The sequence below is a fragment of the Trichomycterus rosablanca genome, chromosome 4 (genome assembly GCF_030014385.1).
Source record: "Trichomycterus rosablanca isolate fTriRos1 chromosome 4, fTriRos1.hap1, whole genome shotgun sequence".
In the NCBI taxonomy this organism is placed as follows: Eukaryota; Metazoa; Chordata; class Actinopteri; order Siluriformes; family Trichomycteridae; genus Trichomycterus; species Trichomycterus rosablanca.
In genome coordinates this window covers 27,962,500-27,983,986 of record NC_085991.1, presented here as the reverse complement: position 1 = coordinate 27,983,986, position 21,487 = coordinate 27,962,500, and the positions used below count along the sequence as shown (strand labels likewise).

Below are 21,487 nucleotides of genomic sequence, written 5' to 3'. Positions count from 1 at the left end.
GGGCCAATAAAAAATAAATGCTTACTGTCAATAAAAATAAAAAGGCCCTGACAATAAAAATAGTTTTTTTATATGTAATGTAGCATTTTCTACAAGTACAGATTTTTAAATGCACTGTCATTTCATACTAATTTTCCCTTAAGGGTGCCAATGATGGATCTGACTGTAAATTCAGTAGTTGAAAATAACACTCAGTTACTGAAATGGTTGTCAAATATTTTTGGTGTAAAACAACTTGTATATGAACCATGAACTTCCCTACAACTGCAATAAAGATATGTAAAAGGTTCCATTTAGCAAGCCCATCTATTCTGTGGCAGTTGTCAGTATCATTTGTAGGGCAAAATATTTACATAACAAAAATCACTGTTTACACTCATTCATTTTTATTTCATTTCAACAAAAAAAATACTTGGTTTCTTAGTGTTTTATATCTACTAGTCAGTCTTGACCATGTATGATATTAAATGAAGACTACAGTAAAAACAACAGATGTGTTATTTCTGTCTTTCTAAGAGAACATTTTAATGCAACGTTTATCTACATGAACATGTACATTGTTAATGAGTACATATACTTCTAATGTACATTTTATAACAGTTATTTGTTTCAGTATAACCTATTGTGGTAATCCATTGTAATCTTAGAGCATTTTAAAAGGTCTGGTTCTGGCAATTTTGCCTACTTGCTATGGTGATAGAATCTCTGTCCAGCTTGTGAGTGGGAAAGGAAAGCATGGTGGGGTGCTGGCTGAGGAGAGCTCTGAAACGGGGCCTGGTAGAGAGACACAAATATTTGTTCCTTCAAATAAAATGCTTTTAAACATACAGTGTATCACAAAAGTGAGTACACCCCTCACATTTCTGCAGATATTTAAGTATATCTTTTCATGGGACAACACTGACAAAATGACACTTTGACACAATGAAAAGTAGTCTGTGTGCAGCTTATATAACAGTGTAAATTTATTCTTCCCTCAAAATAACTCAATATACAGCCATTAATGTCTAAACCACCGGCAACAAAAGTGAGTACACCTCTTAGTGAAAGTTCCTAAAGTGTCAATATTTTGTGTGGCCACCATTATTTCCCAAAACTGCCTTAACTCTCCTGGGCATGGAGTTTACCAGAGCTTCACAGGTTGCCACTGGAATGCTTTTCCACTCCTCCATGACGACATCACGGAGCTGGCGGATATTCGAGACTTTGCGCTCCTCCACCTTCCGCTTGAGGATGCCCCAAAGATGTTCTATTGGGTTTAGGTCTGGAGACACGCTTGGCCAGTCCATCACCTTTAACCTCAGCCTCTTCAATAAAGCAGTGGTCGTCTTAGAGGTGTGTTTGGGGTCATTATCATGCAGGAACACTGCCCTGCGACCCAGTTTCCGGAGGGAGGGGATCATGCTCTGCTTCAGTATTTCACAGTACATATTGGAGTTCATGTGTCCCTCAATGAAATGTAACTCCCCAACACCTGCTGCACTCATGCAGCCCCAGACCATGGCATTCCCACCACCATGCTTGACTGTAGGCATGACACACTTATCTTTGTACTCCTCACCTGATTGCCGCCACACATGCTTGAGACCATCTGAACCAAACAAATTAATCTTGGTCTCATCAGACCATAGGACATGGTTCCAGTAATCCATGTCCTTTGTTGACATGTCTTCAGCAAACTGTTTGCAGGCTTTCTTGTGTAGAGACTTCAGAAGAGGCTTCCTTCTGGGGTGACAGCCATGCAGACCAATTTGATTTAGTGTGCGGCGTATGGTCTGAGCACTGACAGGCTGACCCCCCACCTTTTCAATCTTTGCAGCAATGCTGACAGCACTCCTGCGCCTATCTTTCAAAGACAGCAGTTGGATGTGACGCTGAGCACGTGCACTCAGCTTCTTTGGACGACCAACGCGAGGTCTGTTCTGAGTGGACCCTGCTCTTTTAAAACGCTGGATGATCTTGGCCACTGTGCTGCAGCTCAGTTTCAGGGTGTTGGCAATCTTCTTGTAGCCTTGGCCATCTTCATGTAGCGCAACAATTCGTCTTTTAAGATCCTCAGAGAGTTCTTTGCCATGAGGTGCCATGTTGGAACTTTCAGTGACCAGTATGAGAGAGTGTGAGAGCTGTACTACTAAATTGAACACACCTGCTCCCTATGCACACTTGAGACCTAGTAACACTAACAAATCACATGACATTTTGGAGGGAAAATGACTAGCAGTGCTCAATTTGGACATTTAGGGGTGTAGTCTCTTAGGGGTGTACTCACTTTTGTTGCCGGTGGATTAGACATTAATGGCTGTATATTGAGTTATTTTGAGGGAAGAATAAATTTACACTGTTATATAAGCTGCACACAGACTACTTTTCATTGTGTCAAAGTGTCATTTTGTCAGTGTTGTCCCATGAAAAGATATACTTAAATATCTGCAGAAATGTGAGGGGTGTACTCACTTTTGTGATACACTGTACATACATACACTTTATAGCCTAAGGTATATGTACAGCTGACCATTATCATGACATCCCACTTCAACCATGGCAATTAATATGGGGTTAATTCCCTACTTTGCAGTTATAATAGACTTCATCTTTTTGGAAAGGCTTTTCACAAGATTGTGGAGTGCGTCTGGATTTGTGCCTGTTTTGTCAAACATTATTTAGTTCCAATTCCTCCTAAAAGATTGAGGTCATGGACTGAAGTGACTCCAACTGGTCAAACCATGCCTTAATAAACCTCACTTTATGCACAGAGGTCCAATAATGATGTAAAGTAAATGGCCATTCCACATTGTTAGATTTTGTTAGCATTTATTAAGGATTAGAATTTTAATTGTAATCAATTGTATACTGTCAGCAAAGCACATGGATAGATCATCTAAACTTAATAATTAGCAATTGTGGCCACAGAGTGACCTAATAGTGTGAAAAAAAAAAACATTAGGACCACCCCACACCCATCTGTTTCCTAACAATTGTTCCTAACAATGCCATGATCTGGGATATATTAAATGTTGGGCTGATGGTAGTAACATGTAGGATACGTGATGAATGCAGCAGATTTGAGCAGCTGACTTTAAATAATGTGGTTGAACTAATACTTTTCTGAAGCAACTTTTGATTTAATGGCAGCATTTAATCTTTTTGGATAGGAGTCTATCAGCATGGCACATCTTGACTTGGCAATCTCTGCCCACTCTTCCCTGCAAAAGCACTCCAAATATGTCAGATTGCAAGGCCATTCCAAAACTTTGATCAGCTTCTGGTGATGTCATTCTTTAATTGGCAGTGAGGTTTGCCTTGGGTCGCTGTCCCTCCACCTTTACCTTAAAGCCCCAGTACCGGCCAAAGAAAAACAGCCCCAAAACATAATTCTGCCACCACCATACTTCATTGTGGGTATGGTGATCTTTTGATGATGTGCAGTGTTTTCACGCCAAACATACCTTTTGGAATTATGAACTTGGTCTCATCAAAGCATAACACATTTCCCCACTTGTTTTTGGCAGACTTGATACAGGTTGTAGCAAAACGTAGCCAGGCTTGTATGTTTTTCTTGCCACCCTACCCACAGCCTAGGCATATGCAGAATATGAGAGCTTGTCACATGTAGTGCACAAGCAGTACTTGTCAGAAATTTCTGCAGCTCTTTTAATGTTAGCAGCTCTTAGCAGTCTTTTTTAGAGACGAAACCAGTTAGAGAGGAAACCAGTTCTAGGTAAAGTCACTGTTGTGCAAATTTTATCCATTATGCCATATTTTGTCCACAGTTTGCTTTGTAGTAAGAGCTGAACTTTATATGGGGTCATTTTAATTAATGGCAAGTGTCACTGACTACTAGTTTATATGTGATTGATTCATTCTGAAAACAGCCACATCCCCAATTATAAAAGGATATCATATATAATATGTGCAATTTAATTGGAAAAACTAAAATCGAGGGCAACTACTGCAACCACATTATTAGTTTTTTATTTTGCCCTCGATTTTAGTTTTTCCAATTAAATTGCACATATTATATACACATCACAAAAACCTGATATATTAACAGAAGTGCGTAGAATTTTTATATCCACTGTATCTGTAGCATTTTTGTTCCACAGCAATGGTTTATTTGCTGGTCTTACTCAGTTGATGAGTTTGTTAACTTAGACCTCACCAACAAGCATCAACAAACCATAAGAAAACATTAATTCCACTAACTGGTCAGTTGTGTCTGAGGTGGGAGCAAAAAAGTAAATACAAGAATGAAGTCTTGTGTTTTAGACTAGTGTATATTTCTATGCAATTGAACATAGAGCAGCAGCAAAGATGACATTTGTTTATACCTGTGGTAATTATTTGGGCAATATCATGCTAAACTACAGCATGTCGATCACAATTGAGGGCACATCCTGAAAGTGCTGTGCTGCTTTAGACAACTGACCAAAGGAGAACTGAGCAGAAGAAGGGAGCTGATATTAAGAATGTAAAGCGTAAGCGTCATGCTAGTTAAGTCGGATCAAGGTCAGACCTGCAGCTGTGGTAAGTACAGCAATCTGCCATATATAATTATATACAATTAGAGTCTTAAATTTGAAAAGTTCTAAACAATTAAAAACCTTTTTTGAGGCACTCGAGGGGCACAGTGGTCTGATGTGCCGCTGAGATCCAAGTTCGAATGTCAACCTTGCTATCAACTGACATTTACAGTTATGACAAGATAAGATGATGTGATAGTTTCATTTTGCAATAAATGTTGCTACAAAAAGGTTTAATTATTTTTTTGTAGTTAAAACCTCAGTGAGCTCACCTTTGCTGTTGGAATCTGGACAGCCAGTGAAGGCGAAGACAGTAGTCCTGCAGCACCAACATGTAGAGCCTGTGCATGCATAGGCCTCAGAGCACCCTTATAACAGACACATCACAACAGTAAGCTGTAATCACTGTACTTCTCAGATTATGAAATTCCCACTGCATTTGCTTAATTGTGGAAAGTTAATTGTTTATAGAAAAATGTAAAAAGGAAATACAAACACCATGTTAGATTCAAGAATTGTGCCAAAAATTGCCTTTTGGTTGCATTTAATGTAATATCACTTCCATAGCATTCAGTCAGTTACCCAAAATGAATGTGTCCATGTGTGTTTATAGTGATGCAAAACAATTACACAAAACACCAACATCAAAAACACAGACAACTATTGTTTTTACATTTACATTTTCAGCATTTAGCAGATGCTTTTTATCCAAAGCGACTTACAGTATACCGTCTAAGCAATTCAGGGTTAAGGGTCTTGCTCAAGGGCCCAACAGTGGCAACCTGGCAGTGGTGGGGTTTGAACCGGCAACGTTCTGCTTACTTAATCAGATATTATCAGGTATTTTTCCCCCACCAAACAGTATACCTGGTCATGTTTTTGTTTGTTTTGTTAGGATTTTTAACGTCATGTTTTTTACACTTGGTTACATTCATGACAGGAACGGTAGTTACTCAATACACAGGTTCATCAGTTCACAAGGTTATATCAAACACAGTCATGGACAATTTTGTATCTCCAATTCACCTCACTTGCATGTCTTTGGACTGTGGGAGGAAACCGGAGCACCCGGAAGAAACCCACGCGGACACGGGGAGAACATGCAAACTCCACACAGAAAGGACCCAGATCGCACCACCTAGGGATTGAACCCAGGACTTTTTGCTGTGAGGCGACAGTGCTACCCACTTAGCCACCATGCCGCCCCCTGGTCATGTAAAACTGCTTCATACAGTGTATCACAAAAGTGAGTACACCCCTCACATTTCTGCAGATATTTAAGTATATCTTTTCTTGGGACAACACTGACAAAATGACACTTTGACACAATGAAAAGTAGTCTGTGTGCAGCTTATATAACAGTGTAAATTTATTCTTCCCTCAAAATAACTCAATATACAGCCATTAATGTCTAAACCACTGGCAACAAAAGTGAGTACACCCCTTATTGAAAGTTCCTGAAGTGTCAATATTTTGTGTGGCCACCATTATTTCCCAGAACTGCCTTAACTCTCCTGGGCATGGAGTTTACCAGAGCTTCACAGGTTGCCACTGGAATGCTTTTCCACTCCTCCATGACGACATCACGGAGCTGGCGGATATTCGAGACTTTGCGCTCCTCCACCTTCCGCTTGAGGATGCCCCAAAGATGTTCTATTGGGTTTAGGTCTGGAGACATGCTTGGCCAGTCCATCACCTTTACCCTCAGCCTCTTCAATAAAGCAGTGGTCGTCTTAGAGGTGTGTTTGGGGTCATTATCATGCTGGAACACTGCCCTGCGACCCAGTTTCCGGAGGGAGGGGATCATGCTCTGCTTCAGTATTTCACAGTACATATTGGAGTTCATGTGTCCCTCAATGAAATGTAACTCCCCAACACCTGCTGCACTCATGCAGCCCCAGACCATGGCATTCCCACCACCATGCTTGACTGTAGGCATGACACACTTATCTTTGTACTCCTCACCTGATTGCTGCCACACATGCTTGAGACCATCTGAACCAAACAAATTAATCTTGGTCTCATCAGACCATAGGACATGGTTCCAGTAATCCATGTCCTTTGTTGACATGTCTTCAGCAAACTGTTTGCGGGCTTTCTTGTGTAGAGACTTCAGAAGAGGCTTCCTTCTGGGGTGACAGCCATGCAGACCAATTTGATGTAGTGTGCGGCGTATGGTCTGAGCACTGACAGGCTGACCCCCCACCTTTTCAATCTCTGCAGCAATGCTGACAGCACTCCTGCGCCTATCTTTCAAAGACAGCAGTTGGATGTGACGCTGAGCATGTGCACTCAGCTTCTTTGGACAACCAACGCGAGGTCTGTTCTGAGTGGATCCTGCTCTTTTAAAACGCTGGATGATCTTGGCCACTGTGCTGCAGCTCAGTTTCAGGGTGTTGGCAATCTTCTTGTAGCCTTGGCCATCTTCATGTAGCGCAACAATTCGTCTTTTAAGATCCTCAGAGAGTTCTTTGCAATGAGGTGCCATGTTGGAACTTTCAGTGACCAGTATGAGAGAGTGTGAGAGCTGTACTACTAAATTGAACACACCTGCTCCCTATGCACACCTGAGACCTAGTAACACTAACAAATCACATGACATTTTGGAGGGAAAATGACAAGCAGTGCTCAATTTGGACATTTAGGGGTGTAGTCTCTTAGGGGTGTACTCACTTTTGTTGCCGGTGGTTTAGACATTAATGGCTGTATATTGAGTAATTTTGAGGGAAGAATAAATTTACACTGTTATATAAGCTGCACACAGACTACTTTTCATTGTGTCAAAGTGTCATTTTGTCAGTGTTGTCCCATGAAAAGATATACTTAAATATCTGCAGAAATGTGAGGGGTGTACTCACTTTTGTGATACACTGTAACTCTTAGCCATTATCATTATTACTATTTTTTTGTTTATGCATTTCCTCCCTTTTTTCCCCTGACTTTTATCATATCCAATTACCCCAATGCATTATGCTTCCTCTCTACTGATGCTGATCCCCACCCTGATTGAGAACGAGACTGACACACACCCCCTCCGACATGTGTGCAGTACACAACTGCATCTTTTCACCTACACGAGGCGAGTTCATATGCGGATTAGCTTTGTGTATGGACAGCCACACCCTGATTATCATTATTCCTCGTGCAGGCACCATTAATCAGCCAGTAGAGGTCGTAACTGCCTCATTTATGAGGATTTCCCTGTCTGGCTCCCACCCTGTATGAACAACAGCCAATTGTTGTCCCTGTAGGCACCCAGCCCAGCCGGGTTGAGCTGAGTTTTGAACCGACAAGTTTGAAATGTCAGCATGTGTGCTAGTGTGTTTTACCGCTCCGCCACCTGAGCGCCCCTCTTAACCATTATTTAAATTATGCAAAGCAATAATTGGAGCTACCTGAGCTGTTCACAGTGTGATTATATTTTGTGTTTCATTTTAGATTTTTTATTTTGTTGACTGCATCTTCAGTAATTTCTCCAGGTAAAAAATGTGCTGTGTGACCATGATCAGTTAATTACAGAATGTATGCACCTTTTAGGAACTGGCAATAAACAAACACTATCAGTAAAGCATTTACCGAGTCAGTGAATCCAGACTGCTGATTGGCATGTTCCAGCTGTTTCTGAAGTGAGATGCTAGTAGTTGGGATAAAACCTGAAAAGTTTTAACATAAATAAGTGTAAAAAAACACCACAACACAAAGAAGCAGATTCTACTCACATATAACAACTAAGAGACCAAAAAATAAATTGATACATTGAAAATAAATTAACTGATGGTTAAATATGTATTAAAATTGTGACCGGTAATAAATGAAATTATATTGATAAGGAGTGTACACACCTGGCTGGGAAGCAAAGTGGCTAGGGACAGCAAAACTCTGTGGCTGATGCGGCAGGTACGACATTGTCTGAAAAGCTGAAGAACATAGTATACTTTGTGATATGGGCAATTCTTATACACTGTACAGTGGGGTCACAAAGTATTTAGTCAGCCACTGATTGTGCAAGTTCTCCTACTTAGAAAGATGAGAGAGGTCTGTAATTTTCATCATAGGTACACTTCAACTATGAGAGACAAAATGAGAAAAAAAATCCAGGAAATCACATTGTAGGATTTTTAAAGAATTTATTTGTAAATTATGGTGGAAAATAAGTATTTGGTCAATAACAAACAAGCAACATTTCTGGCTCTCACAGACCTGTAACTTCTTCTTTAAGAAGCTCTTCTGTCCTCCACTCGTTACCTGTATTAATGGCACCTGTTTGACCTCGTTATCTGTATAAAAGACACCTGTCCAAAGCCTCAAACAGTCAGACTCCAAACTCAACCATGGCCAAGACCAAAGAGCTGTCGAAGGACACCAGGAAGAAAATTGTAGACCTGCACCAGGCTGGGAAGAGTGAATCTACAATAGGCAAGCAGGTTGGTGTGAATAAATCAACTGTGGGAGCAATTGTAAGAAAATGGAAGACATACAAGACCATTGATAATCTCCCTTGGGGTCAAGATCTCATCCCGTGGGGTCAAAATGATCATGAGAACGGTGAGCAAAAATCCCAGAACTACACGGAGGGACCTGATGAATGACCTGCAGAGAGCTGGGACCAAAGTAACAAAAGCTACCATCAGTATACACACTACGCCGAGAGGGACTCAAATCCTGCAGTGCCAGGCGTGTCCCCCTGCTTAGGCCAGTACATGTCCAGGCCCGTCTGATGTTTGCCAGAGAGCATATGGATGATCCAGAAGAGGATTGGGAGAATATCATGTGGTCAGATGAAACCAAAATGGAACTTTTTGGTAAAAACTCAACTCGTCATGTTTGGAGGAAGAAGAAGAACCCAAGAACACCATACCTACTGTGAAGCATGGGGGTGGAAACATCATGCTTTGGGGCTGTTTTTCTGCAAAGGGGACAGGACGACTGATCCGTGTTAAGGGAAGAATGAACGGGGCCATGTATCGTGAGATTTTAAGCCAAAACCTGCTTCCATCAGTGAGAGCATTGAAGATGGAACGTGGCTGGGTCTTCCAGCATGACAACGATCCCAAACTCACCGCTCGGGCAACGAAGGAGTGGCTCCGTAAAAAGCATTTGAAGGTCCTGGAGTGGCCTAGCCAGTCTCCAGACCTCAACCCCATAGAAAATTTGTGGAGGGAGTTGAAAGTCCGTGTTGCCCAGCGACAGCCCCAAAACATCACTGCTCTAGAGGAGATCTGCATGGAGGAATGGGCCAAAATACCAGCTACAGTGTGTGCAAACCTGGTGAAGACTTACAGGAAACATTTGACCTGTCATTGCCAACAAAGGTTATGTTACAAAGTATCGAGTTGAACTTTTGTTATTGACCAAATACTTATTTTCCACCATAATTTACAAATAAATTCTTAAAAAAATCCTACAATGTGATTTCCTGGATTTTTTTTCCTCATTTTGTCTCTCATAGTTGAAGTGTACCTATGATGAAAATTACAGACCTCTCTCATCTTTCTAAGTAGGAGAACTTGCACAATCAGTGGCTGACTAAATACTTTGTGGCCCCACTGTACATACTTAATCACTTACATTAAACACAATGATTTTAGCAAGAAATCTGGGTGTTTAGTTGAACCAATGAACTTACCCAAGTGAACTTCATTGCTTTTACCAAGCTTTTAAACACTACTTGCATTAACATGCATTTGTTTACTACAAACTACAGAGATGTGACTGACCAGAATTACTATTGACAAAGTGGTTTTGTCTTGTGGTCTAATAACAATATATGTTTTTCTGGATTTCCCCCAGTTTATTTCCCCAAATTAGTATTTTCCAATCCCTGATTTTTTCAATCCAGTCACTTGCACAACCCCCAGTCTGATCAAGGACAGCTAGCGTTCCACATGCTTATCACCTGCCAGTTTTGGTTTTCTACACAGCTGTATCATGTCCAGAGAGAGACACCACCACACGCACAAGCACCTGGACCAGTCCCGGATGACACATATAGCAGCAGTGAGAGGACAGCCCTTGTGACCTTTTCTCCCTCAAACATGGCCAACTGTGTTTGTGTAAACGCTCAGCTAGGTTGGTGGCTCTGCTGAGATTTTAACTTGTGATGTATACAAGCACAAAGTCATAAAACTCTAAAACTATTTTCCCCAATCATTTGCTTGATCTACAGTTCAGGTCTTGGTGGTGACACCTGCCTGTTGTGTGAGGGGGAGGGAAAGCTGGATTGGGGGAGGAAAAAAAAAAAAAAAAAAAAAAAAAAAAAAAACACCCAGCCATCACATTAGTGAATCCTACTGGCTGAGGTGCCAGTACAAGCTGCGGTGGAATAGTATTCTGAGGAAATCCGCTACTGGCCGGTGTAAAAAAGAAGTTGTCTGCTTTAGACATGTTAGAAGGTGTGTGCCAGCTTTCAGCCTACCTCAGTAAGCATGGTTCACAAGAGTGAATAGGGGAATTAGATATATATCCAAATTGGACCAAAATAAACAGAGTGATTCATTCATAATGACTGGATAATTATTAGTGTGTCTGTATAAATTCACCTGACCTGTATTTAAACCAACACTAGACCAACTAAGAAATCTCTGTGAGTATTGGGCAAGGATGAATAGCAATACTAAAACTAGACTCAGATGCCAATTCATTAACAGGCGGCATTCTACTTTGATTTATTTGGCCACATGGGCTTAAGAATACTTTGAAAAACAGTTGCCAAACTGTAAACATTAGCACTGTTCACAAATATTATCACATTACAAAATTTCAGAAACTCCGTTGACTTGACCTACTTAAATGTTTGTGGGAATAACAGACGTAGTGCTTGACATCACCATTGTGTACAAAAATGACTATGCAGGCTGTTACCAGCATATAGTTCTCAGTATATCACATAAAAAAAAAAAAAACTTCAAATAAATACCTCTGATCTGGGTTCCCGAAAAGTTTAGAGGGACAGAAGTCGCTGGGCCATAAGTGGAAGGGTGTTGAGCCTGTGTCACTGAATATACATCATGAACTGCAGAACCGGCTGAGAACTGAGCATGCTCAGAAGAGACTGGAGTAAAAGCAGGCTGGCCTGGAAAGTGTCTGGCCTAATTAAAACAAAGAGTTTTTCATAAGAGACCTGAAAACTGAAAGCACAATGTAAACAAATCCATAAAATTTCCAAAATCCAATTTTTTCTCCCTTATCTTCCCTATCACCTGATTGTGAATCTGCTGCTGCTTGCACAACCTCTGATCTGATCAAGGCAGGCTAGATCACCACACGTCCTTCTCCGACATGTATCCAATCTGCGTCCACTTCTTGTCACCAGATCAGTTCCCATGTAGAGTTGTATTGAGTATGAAGAGCAATGCTATGATGATGCCCCGCCTCCCCCTCGCACAGGTGCCCGGACCAGTCATGGAGACTGAATATTACAGCAGCAGGGGTGTAAAAAAAATAAAAAATAAAAAAAAAAAATAATAAAAAAAAAAAAATTAAAAAAAAGTCCCTTTCCAACCTTCCCTCCCTCAAACATGACCAAATGTGTTTGTGGACACCCAGCCAGGTCAGTGGCTCTGCTGAGATTCAAACTTGCAAGTCTGAATAGTCTGCAGAGGTGTGCTAAAGCGTTACACCACTACGTTACCCAAGCATCCCCCCAAACACAAATAACATTTTATGTAATGTGCATAAGAAAAAAGGACTTACAGAAATACCAGGTGTTTGAAACAATTGTTTACCACGATCTGTCAACAGTGCTCCCGGCCTACTGTGACTCACTGGACTCCCTGAAAGATGGACAGAACCTAAAAATTAACATTCTAGGTGCTTAAAATGCCAATGCCAAATGAAAACATTAAGCATTAAATGTTGTTTTGGTTTAAGGGTCTTTAAACCCATATGCATATTCTCATTTGGAAGAAAGAGAGGACTTACCTTGCAGCGTAAGCAGGTGCTGTCCTGTGTGCAGGGATATACTAGGCTGGTAACTGGCTGATGTAAGTGTTGTAATTTCACTGTTAATTAAGCAGATGAAAATAAAAAGTGGAAAACGAGGAATGTGGAGTTTGGGTGGGGGTTAAGGAATTATTAAGTACAAGACTAACAGCAAGGAGATTTAAATATATTTAAACACTTGAATAATTAAACACCAAACAACATAATGTACAACACTGTGGTGGCAACAGATTGGCACCAGGCTAATTTACCTTTGCTCCTTTCTTCGCCTTTTTTCTTCTTCATGGAGCACTTTCTTAAGTTGCAGGAAGAGCTGATGCTTTTCCTCTTGCAAGCCCTGCAATTTCTGCCCCATTTTCTGAACCTGAAACAGTTCTAGAATGTCACTAAGGCAGCTTCTTTTTTATATCTGTCCTTTCATAAATACATAATATTTTGGTAAATTGCATGTCAGGGTACAAAAAAAGTTCCTCTACAAAACTTTGTCCTAAATGCATCTTGTAAATGTGATTTTAAATGTACTAATAAAGACCTTAATTTGTGCATGAGGTGTGCTTGAGATAACACCTGATTTGAAAATGTGTTCTCCTATGAGGGATTCTATTCAGGGGGTTAAATAGATCTATTGAAAACAGCTAAAAGTTTGTAAATGTTACTAATAACCCTAATATGCAATGGGCGTTAAATAATTTTGATTGCAACTGTATATCACCTGTGTGAAAAAGTAATTGCCCCTGCCTCCCCAAATGTAACAACTGATTGTGCCAACCTTGACAGCACCAACTGCAATCAAACATTTGCGATATCTTTGTGAAACACTGTTGGCGTTATGCCAGATGTAACAGGTCCTGAATTCCATCGTTGACTGATCAGTCTACAGAATATTATCATAAAACTCTTGGGGGTTTTCTAGATGGTTTTTGGCTAATGTATGACTTTGTGTTCTTCTTGGCTAGCAGTCATTTGCACCTTGCCACTTTACAATGGATGCAATTTTTGTGTCTTTCTATTACCTAAACCTGAGACAAAACATACCTGCAGTCCTTTATATGTTTGTCTGGGTTTCTTTGTAATCTTGTGATACATTCTTGGTAAAATGTCGCTAGGCCGACCACTCCTGGGAAGTGGTCTGTGGTTAATAGCTCTCAGTGCGGTCCACTGGAGTCCCAGATCCTTAGCAATGGCTTTGCAACCCCTTTTGTTTCGCATCTGTATTTGAATCTCATTTGACACCTAGCCAGCTTTACACTGCAAGACAGGTACTATTTTAGTTATGTTTAGATTTTACAGGTCTGACTGTAATCATGCCTGGGTGTGCCTAGTAAAATTGAACCTGATGGTAACCTTAACTGGTAAACTTAATATCTATGAGGGTAATTTGTGTTTCACACAGGGCCAGTTAAGGCAAATCATTATTACAGCATTTTCTGTTTACATTTACATGCTTAGTCTTTTTGTTTATATTCATTAGTCTTTTCCCCACTGTTCCCAATCTAATCGTATCCAACTGCTGATGCCCCCACCACTTCTTTTTACTTGCTAGGGGCAGAGTCTCACTAATGTCAATATCAAGTATAGAGAGCCATGTACCACTATCTGCAATCAACCACTGCATGTGCTGACACCTCAGCCGACCAGAAGAGGCTGTAACTGCAGCAGCTATGAGGAATCCCTGCTCGACTATAGTTCCGCCCCCCCACAGAAACACAGTCTTGCGTTATGTCAGTGGTGGTGAACTAGCGCATTAGACTTCTGCACCAACATTTGTAGTAAATTCATCTTTTTATGCTGATAGTACCTGTAGGTTTAAAAGAGTGTACTTATTTCAGTTAAAACATTTGACCTGTTCTTTTGTTTCCTCCAAAGACATCCTTTCTTCTAACTCTTTTGTCCTTTTTCTTTCTTCCTCCTCTTTCATCTTCTGCTCCATCATCTTGTCTACTTCTTCTTCCTCTATGGGTATATTAAGGGAACAACAGTAGTATTTAAAAAAACTCTTCAAAGTGTAGCATTAACAAGAATGCAGACATTAAATGACTTACAATCATAAATACATTACTGTCTAGCTAAAAACTGAAAACCTAAACTCGAGCAGAATAATCAGGACCTTAATTTGATTTTTGTATTTGTTTTGGTTTAAGTACAAGCAAATATTTAAGTGCATGTTAAATAGGTCTTCAGAATCTTATCAGTTTTGCCAGTTAAAGACCAGAACAGACCAAACAGTACAACCATTCCCCAAAAATGTAAATTACACATTATACTAATTTTAATACTCACAGTTTGACAGAGTATTAGATTTGTAGTTATTACTGTAAATCCTAATAGATGTCTTTCTGGTGGTCTAAAGAGTGAATAGTTAATTCCAATTATTCTTGTGGCTTGAAGGACAACTGAAATAGTAAAGTTTCACATATTTAGCTGAAGGGCTATTTTCAGCATTTAAGTGACACTGTCACTATAGCGTGTTTTGCACTGGTATAAGTTCACTAGCTAGAGAGGCTAATAATGTTTAAACATTTCAACATAACTTATGAACTGATAATACTACACCTCACGTTCAATGAACCGTATTAAAGGGCGGTTAAAAGTTCCTTTTTATGCGTGTTAAAACCATCATCAAAAGATCAGTCACATGTTTACATATTTGAGCAGTGATGATTGGAATATTACATACGAACAACACGTACAAAAAATGTCTATTACGTGCCATACATCATCACAAAACATGACTGCAGTCCTCAAATGGATTTAACAATTTTCCCACAATTCTAAATATATTAATCCTGCTGTATGGCGTCCGGTCAGCTGGTGAAGGCCACAGGCCGGAAATGCCTTGTTCATAAGAAAGGTCTGAGAAGAACAGACCAACTAGTGGAGGCTGTTAAGGTAGCATTTCTCTTCTTGGCTCACACTGGGCCGCCTAATTGTTTAAATGCAACAGATTATCTGACTAATGTTGCTTACTATGTGCCGTCAATGTACCTATATTTAATTACTACTTCCAGAAAGCTAATACAGAATGTCACAATGCAAAAGTCATCTCAAACTGTTTTCATGAACATGACAATGAGTTCCATGAACCTAAATGGTCTCCCCAGTCACCAGATAGAAATCCAATAGCATATTTCTGGAATGCATTAGAATGCATCTAAGCATTAATGTGCAGCTGACCTATCTGCAGCAAAAAGTGAAGCTGTTTAGAAAACAAAACGAGGCCAAAATCAATATAGGGCTCCTAATTAAGTGACCAGTGACTTAGTGGGGGGTAAATCTGATAAGAAATTAACAAAATAAATTACAAAATAACAAATCAATGGCAATTAAGTGCTCAATTCTTTTTAGTATTATTAGAGGAGAGCATGTTTAAGGCTGATCAGTAATGCCACTGATTTGTGCTGTATTATTTACCCTGTCTCTTTCGCTCTCTCTCCTTCATGATGTGTTTGTGCAGAGCTCGCGCCATGGCGTTAGAAAGCTTCGGTCTCTCCAGTAGAGCTGGCATACTGATGGGTAGTGGGGGTGCCAGCTACAAAACAAATACATCGTTTATTTATCACCACATATCATTACATTCAGACACCATACACGCCTCTAAGTTTATTTTACTCATGTACACAATGATAAACACCACAGCTAGCTAGTTAGCTATGCAGAAGGAATTACTGCTTTAGCATGCTGGAAACAAAAACTTACCTTTATTTTTTATAAATAAAAAACCTTGTAAATAATTTATAACTTCTCCTTGGAAGCACAAGACTGATAAAATCATAAATTCCGCTTTTATAAGTGTAATTTCGGCTTTTGTTTTATTGCTGTGTCCAGACTCCTCAAGGCAATGTTTTACTGTTACTCAGTTCCGGTGAAATCCCGACACAATAAAAGACCTACACGAACTTTTATAGAAACTCTAAATTAACTTCAACATTAAAAAGAGCATCTTTGCTGTACTCAGAAAATAAAGTCAAAATGTTAAAGAAAGCAGAGTCCCGAAAGACAACACGTGTCCCTAATTTAATAATAAGACAGAAAAATCAATTATAGTCCAGAATCAATTATAGCGACGAATCTATAATCGATTTCCAAATGTCAGTAAATCAAACATAACAATTCCATTTAAACATTTACCATTTACTTATCATTTGTTTTTAACCTCTCACAATTTTACGCTAAATTAGGTATAAATAAACCAAACAGTAACAGCAAAATACCCACAGAAATTTCTAGAACAGTCTACTCAGCCGTTTTAGTTAAGCACCCAACTTATATCATAATAAAGTGTGACTCTTCCTTGTTCATGGCTGCTAAATTAGATTAATGTCACTATTAAATTTAACTATACAGACAGATATTGGTTTAATTATAATTTTTCTTTACCACTTAACACTGATTTGTGTCAAGTGGATCTGGCCTCATTTGAAAACAATGGGTGAGAGCTATGAAAACACCCTGGACAGACTGCCAGTCTTTTGCATGCCAACACATTCACTTCATCACTCGGACCAAGGGGCTATTTCTGAAGCACGGTGAAGAAAGTACAGTGGTACCTTGTAACTCAACGTCCCCTAAACTAAAATTCTTTGAAACTCAATGCCCTTCGTCAAGAAATTTGTACCCTTAAACTCAACATTTCCCTTAAACTCAATGTGTTCATCTTTAAAAAATGATTTATTTAATATCAAATTAACAATGAACAGCCACTTTGTTCAGCTCTTCGCTTGAGTGGTGCAGTAAGATGTCATCAAAGTGTGAATATGAGACGAATCTGCATTTGTGTGAAATAATTGTCAAATCCAGTCTGAAAGCTCCACATTTATCTTATTTGTCTTCGGTTTCACTTTTAAACTTGTATTACAGCTCTGGGTTCTGAGGAATTGTAAGAATCAGCTTTTTTGAGAGAGTCTAAAATGCTTATCATTCATGACATAGAAACAGTAATAAATTATTACTGCTCATAAGTTCTCTCCACTAATGAAATTCATTGCTTGTTTTAGTACAATGTACATGTTACAGTGATAGTACAATGTACTGTAGTATGTTTTCCTTATGGGAAAAAAATACCTTGAAACTCAACGCCTTTAAAACTCAACGCCACTCCCAGAACCAATTGACGTTGAGTTTAAAGTTACCTCAATTTCATGGTTTGGTTCTGCTTTGATGCCTTAGCTTGACAGCTTGCAAACACTTAGGGAACCTTAATGGTGGACTGATAATGTAGAAGAATACAGTAAACATCAAGGTAGCAGTCAGCCCTCTAAACCCAGTTGAGGTGCTGTGGCATGATGTAAAAAAAATCTGTTTAAATAAGAAATATAATTTATATATAAATTGTTACTTATATACACAGTATACTAGCAAGTAGCTTGTTTCATTCTGTATATAAGTTACAGTGGTGTTCAAAAAAATAGCAGTCCAACACCATTAACTTGATAAATCAAAGTTTTTAGTAGAAATGCTATTTCTACATAGAAAAAAATTTACTTGAAAGTGTAGTAGAGTATTGAAAACAAAACAAACCCAACAATTAGGACATGCATGCCGTTCATTCTGAGTAATCGAAGCATTGATTGAAAGGGGGTTGTTCAAAATAATAGCAGTTCAATTGGTGAAGTCATTCATTCTGCAGAAGAACGGGTGTCAATGTTGGCCCTTATTTAAGGTAGGAGGGTGGCAAATGTTGCACAGGTTGGTCATAGTGCATTTCCTTCTGAAATACTGGGTAAAATGGGTTGTTCCAGACATTGTTCTGATGAACAGCGTACTTTGATTAAAAAGTTTATTTTAGAGGGAAAAAACATACAGAGAAGTGCAGCAAATGATAGGCTGCTCAGCTAAAATGATCTCAAATGCCTTAAAGTGACAACCAAAACCTGAAAGATGCAGAAGGAAGCGTGAAACTGCTGTTCGAATAGATTAAAGAATAGCCAGAATGGCAAAGGTTCAGCCAGTGATCACCTCCAGAAAGATCAAGGAACATCTGAAGTTCCCAGTGAGTACAGAAGATGATTAAGTGAAGCCAATTTACCAGCAAGAACTCCTTGCAAAGTCCCATTGTTAAGAAAAAGACAAGTCCTGAATGGGTTCAAATTTCCCAAAGAACACATTGACTGGTCCAAAGAGAAATGGCTCAAAATTTTGTGGACTGGTGAAAGCAAAATTGTTCTTTTTGGGTCTAGTGGCCGTAGACAGTATGTCAGAGGACCCTCGAGCACTGAATTCGAGCCACAGTACACTGTGAAGACAGTAAAGCATGGTGGTACAAAACTATGATATGAGGATTTTTTCATACCATGGTGTTACGCCTATTTATCACATACGAGGGATCATGGATCAGTTTAAATATATCAGAATACTTGAGGAGATCATGTTGCCCTATGTCGAAGAAGAAATGTCCTTAAAATGGGTGTTTTAACATGACAATGACCCAAAACATCTTGGTTACAGACAAACAAGATTGAGGTAATAGAGTGACCAGCCCAATCCCCTGACATCAATCCCATAGAGAACTTGTGGGCTGATATCTGAAACGTGTTTTTTTGAGGCAAAACCCAAAATTGCAGAAGAACTGTGGAATGTAGTGTAATCATGCTGGACTGGAATACCTGTTCAGAGGTGCCAGAAGTTGGTCGACTCCATGCAACACAGATCTCGGAAACAATTGTTATGCCACTAAATATTAGTTCAGTAATTTAAAGTAAAGTGAAACCTCAAACATTTTCAGTTTATAGATACATTTTTTGAGTTTTTAAAGAAAAATGCTAGCACTGCTATTTTTCTGAACAGCCTAATATTCATTTTTCTTAACTTTCTGTAAAGGATTAACACAAACTGGCTAAATGTTGTTAATGTTTTGATTTAGAATTAAAAGTGTAGTATTTTCAGTGCATTTGCATTTATGGAAATAAAAGTTATTATAATGATTTTGTGCTTTATTCACTTTTTTAAAATCACTGCTATTTTTTTGAACACTTCTGTACATGATGTTTAATGACAGTTTTAAAAGTTTATTTTAATCATTTAAATATTGGGTTAGCATGGGTAAGGTTTGGCTGAGTTGTGTGCATTGCTAGTCAGTTCATTATGTTGCTAATATGCACGTTTTTACCAAAATTGTATCATGTTATGCTCTACATTAAACCAGGGCTTGCTTATCCTCTGAACTGTAAACATCAAAACATGTTGGTGCAACAATCTTTTCTTTTGCTTTGTAGCAATCTGTAAAGTTTTGGCCACGGATGCAGCCAAGCTTTTGAAAATCTCAAGAACCACTGCATTACACACTTGTGGCCTGCATGGCACCTTGATGTCTGTCCAGTCACTATGTGGATAGACTGATATACAGTTTACTAGCAGGCTTTGGCAGTAAATTCCAGCAGTGTCACATTACATTTAGTTTGGTGATGAGTTCAGGATATTGAGACTATTCCAAAAGCTCAATGTTAGCCAGATTTTGTAATTGAAAAACCAATTTTAACATGTTTTGGGTCAATCAGATGGCTAGTGGTAAAAATAATAAATTTTTTACTGTCTACTTTTTTAGTTAACCAGTTCCATTGGCAGCAAAAAGCTGCACAGCACAACCACCGGTAGTGTTTTTTTTTTTTTTATCCAGGTGCTCTGCAACAAACTTTAATTGAACCCCGAGGTCCTTTTTACTGTAGCAGCATTTAGCTGTTAGGCTGCATATAACTGGAACAGACTGCCAGGAGATATTAGATGTTCCGCAAATGTAGAAATCTTTAAATCCAGGTTAAAAACTTTTCTTTTTTCTTGTGCCTATGATTGAGCTCGAAATTTTTGCTATTACCCTCATTTTACCATATTTCTTTGTGTCATGCTCTTAATATTTTTTTTATAGAGTAGTGTATGAGTGTTTGTTGACATTACTGCGGTAAGTTGTGTAGTTTAATGAATCAGTACTAGGTGATGCTGTGTTTTCCACCTCGGTGGGAATCAGACGACGCTGTGTGATATTGTCTGGCCCATAGTACTAGAAAAGGTGACGCTGTGTGTTTCACCTGACCCGTAGTTTAAGGATAAACAGTAAAGACGTCTGGGACGCCTGTCTATGTAAGACAGAGATATCACCATGGACGAAATCGCTATAGGAGCGTCATTGTGTGGCAGTAGAACTGGAACCCTGTACTATTGGTGACGACCGGTAGTATAAGTTACTTGGTCTGCTGTCAGTCAGTGGGATAGTCTTAGTATTTAGTACTGTAATTTCCCCGTTAATATGTATAATTAATCACTTATAATAACGTGTATCGCTCTTGTTTTAATTTTATATTCTCTAAACTGTAGGGTATATTTTACAATATTTTCCTTTGGTTTACATGTTCTTAATTGCTTATCTCTCGTTTTAATTTCATATTTCTTAAATTGTATGGTATATTTTACAATATTTTATTTTAATTGTTCATGTTCTTAATTTTTATGTCTCGTTTGAATTTCATGTTCTTAATTGTAACTAAATGTTTGCAAGAAGTCTTTCTGATGTTCTAGATCTCAGGAATGTTTCAATGCTTTTAATTTGTCCTTATGTAAAGCACTTTGAATTGCCACTGTGTATGAAAGGTGCTATACAAATAAACTTGCCTTGCTGCACATCAGCCTCTCAGCCCATAGCTATGCATGTACACAACGTGCTTGACAACTGCAATCCCGCATTTTTCTATTGATTAAGTGTGGTTTCAAGTTATTTTAATTTGTTTTAGCAATTGCTAAAAACTAAAACTGCTTTTGTATAAATTAACACTTATAAAAATGTTAAACTGGTCAATTTTAATAAAGAATGGAATTGCTGTTACTGTAAAGTTACTTTTAATATCATTAAATAGGCCCTTTAAAAACAGGCCTATTAAAACTTAAAGTATGTTAGGTCTTGATATTGTAAATGATAAACATACTTTAAGATTTTAAGGTTATGTTTTACACCATGACTGGACAGGTAATTACAGGTTACACATGATTCATCAGTTTAAATTCAACATCAAACACAGGCAGTTTTGCATCTTCGAGTCACC

At 38.8% G+C, this 21,487-nt stretch overlaps 1 protein-coding gene across 1 annotated transcript; it reads right to left on the bottom strand.

Annotated features, from left to right (window-relative positions):
- Positions 1 to 174: 174 nt before the first annotated feature.
- On the bottom strand, positions 175 to 16,318 carry LOC134312281 (G protein pathway suppressor 2-like). Its single transcript, XM_062994111.1, has 11 exons — positions 16,158 to 16,318; positions 15,873 to 15,990; positions 14,305 to 14,414; positions 12,713 to 12,825; positions 12,441 to 12,520; positions 12,213 to 12,292; positions 11,437 to 11,608; positions 8,363 to 8,437; positions 8,097 to 8,173; positions 4,793 to 4,888; positions 175 to 774 (listed from the first exon to the last, which is right to left on the bottom strand). Exons 2-11 carry the CDS (start codon positions 15,964 to 15,966, stop codon positions 682 to 684), a joined length of 990 nt encoding a protein of 329 aa, XP_062850181.1. The 5' UTR covers positions 15,967 to 15,990; positions 16,158 to 16,318; the 3' UTR covers positions 175 to 681.
- Between the last annotated feature and the right edge of the window lie 5,169 nt (positions 16,319 to 21,487).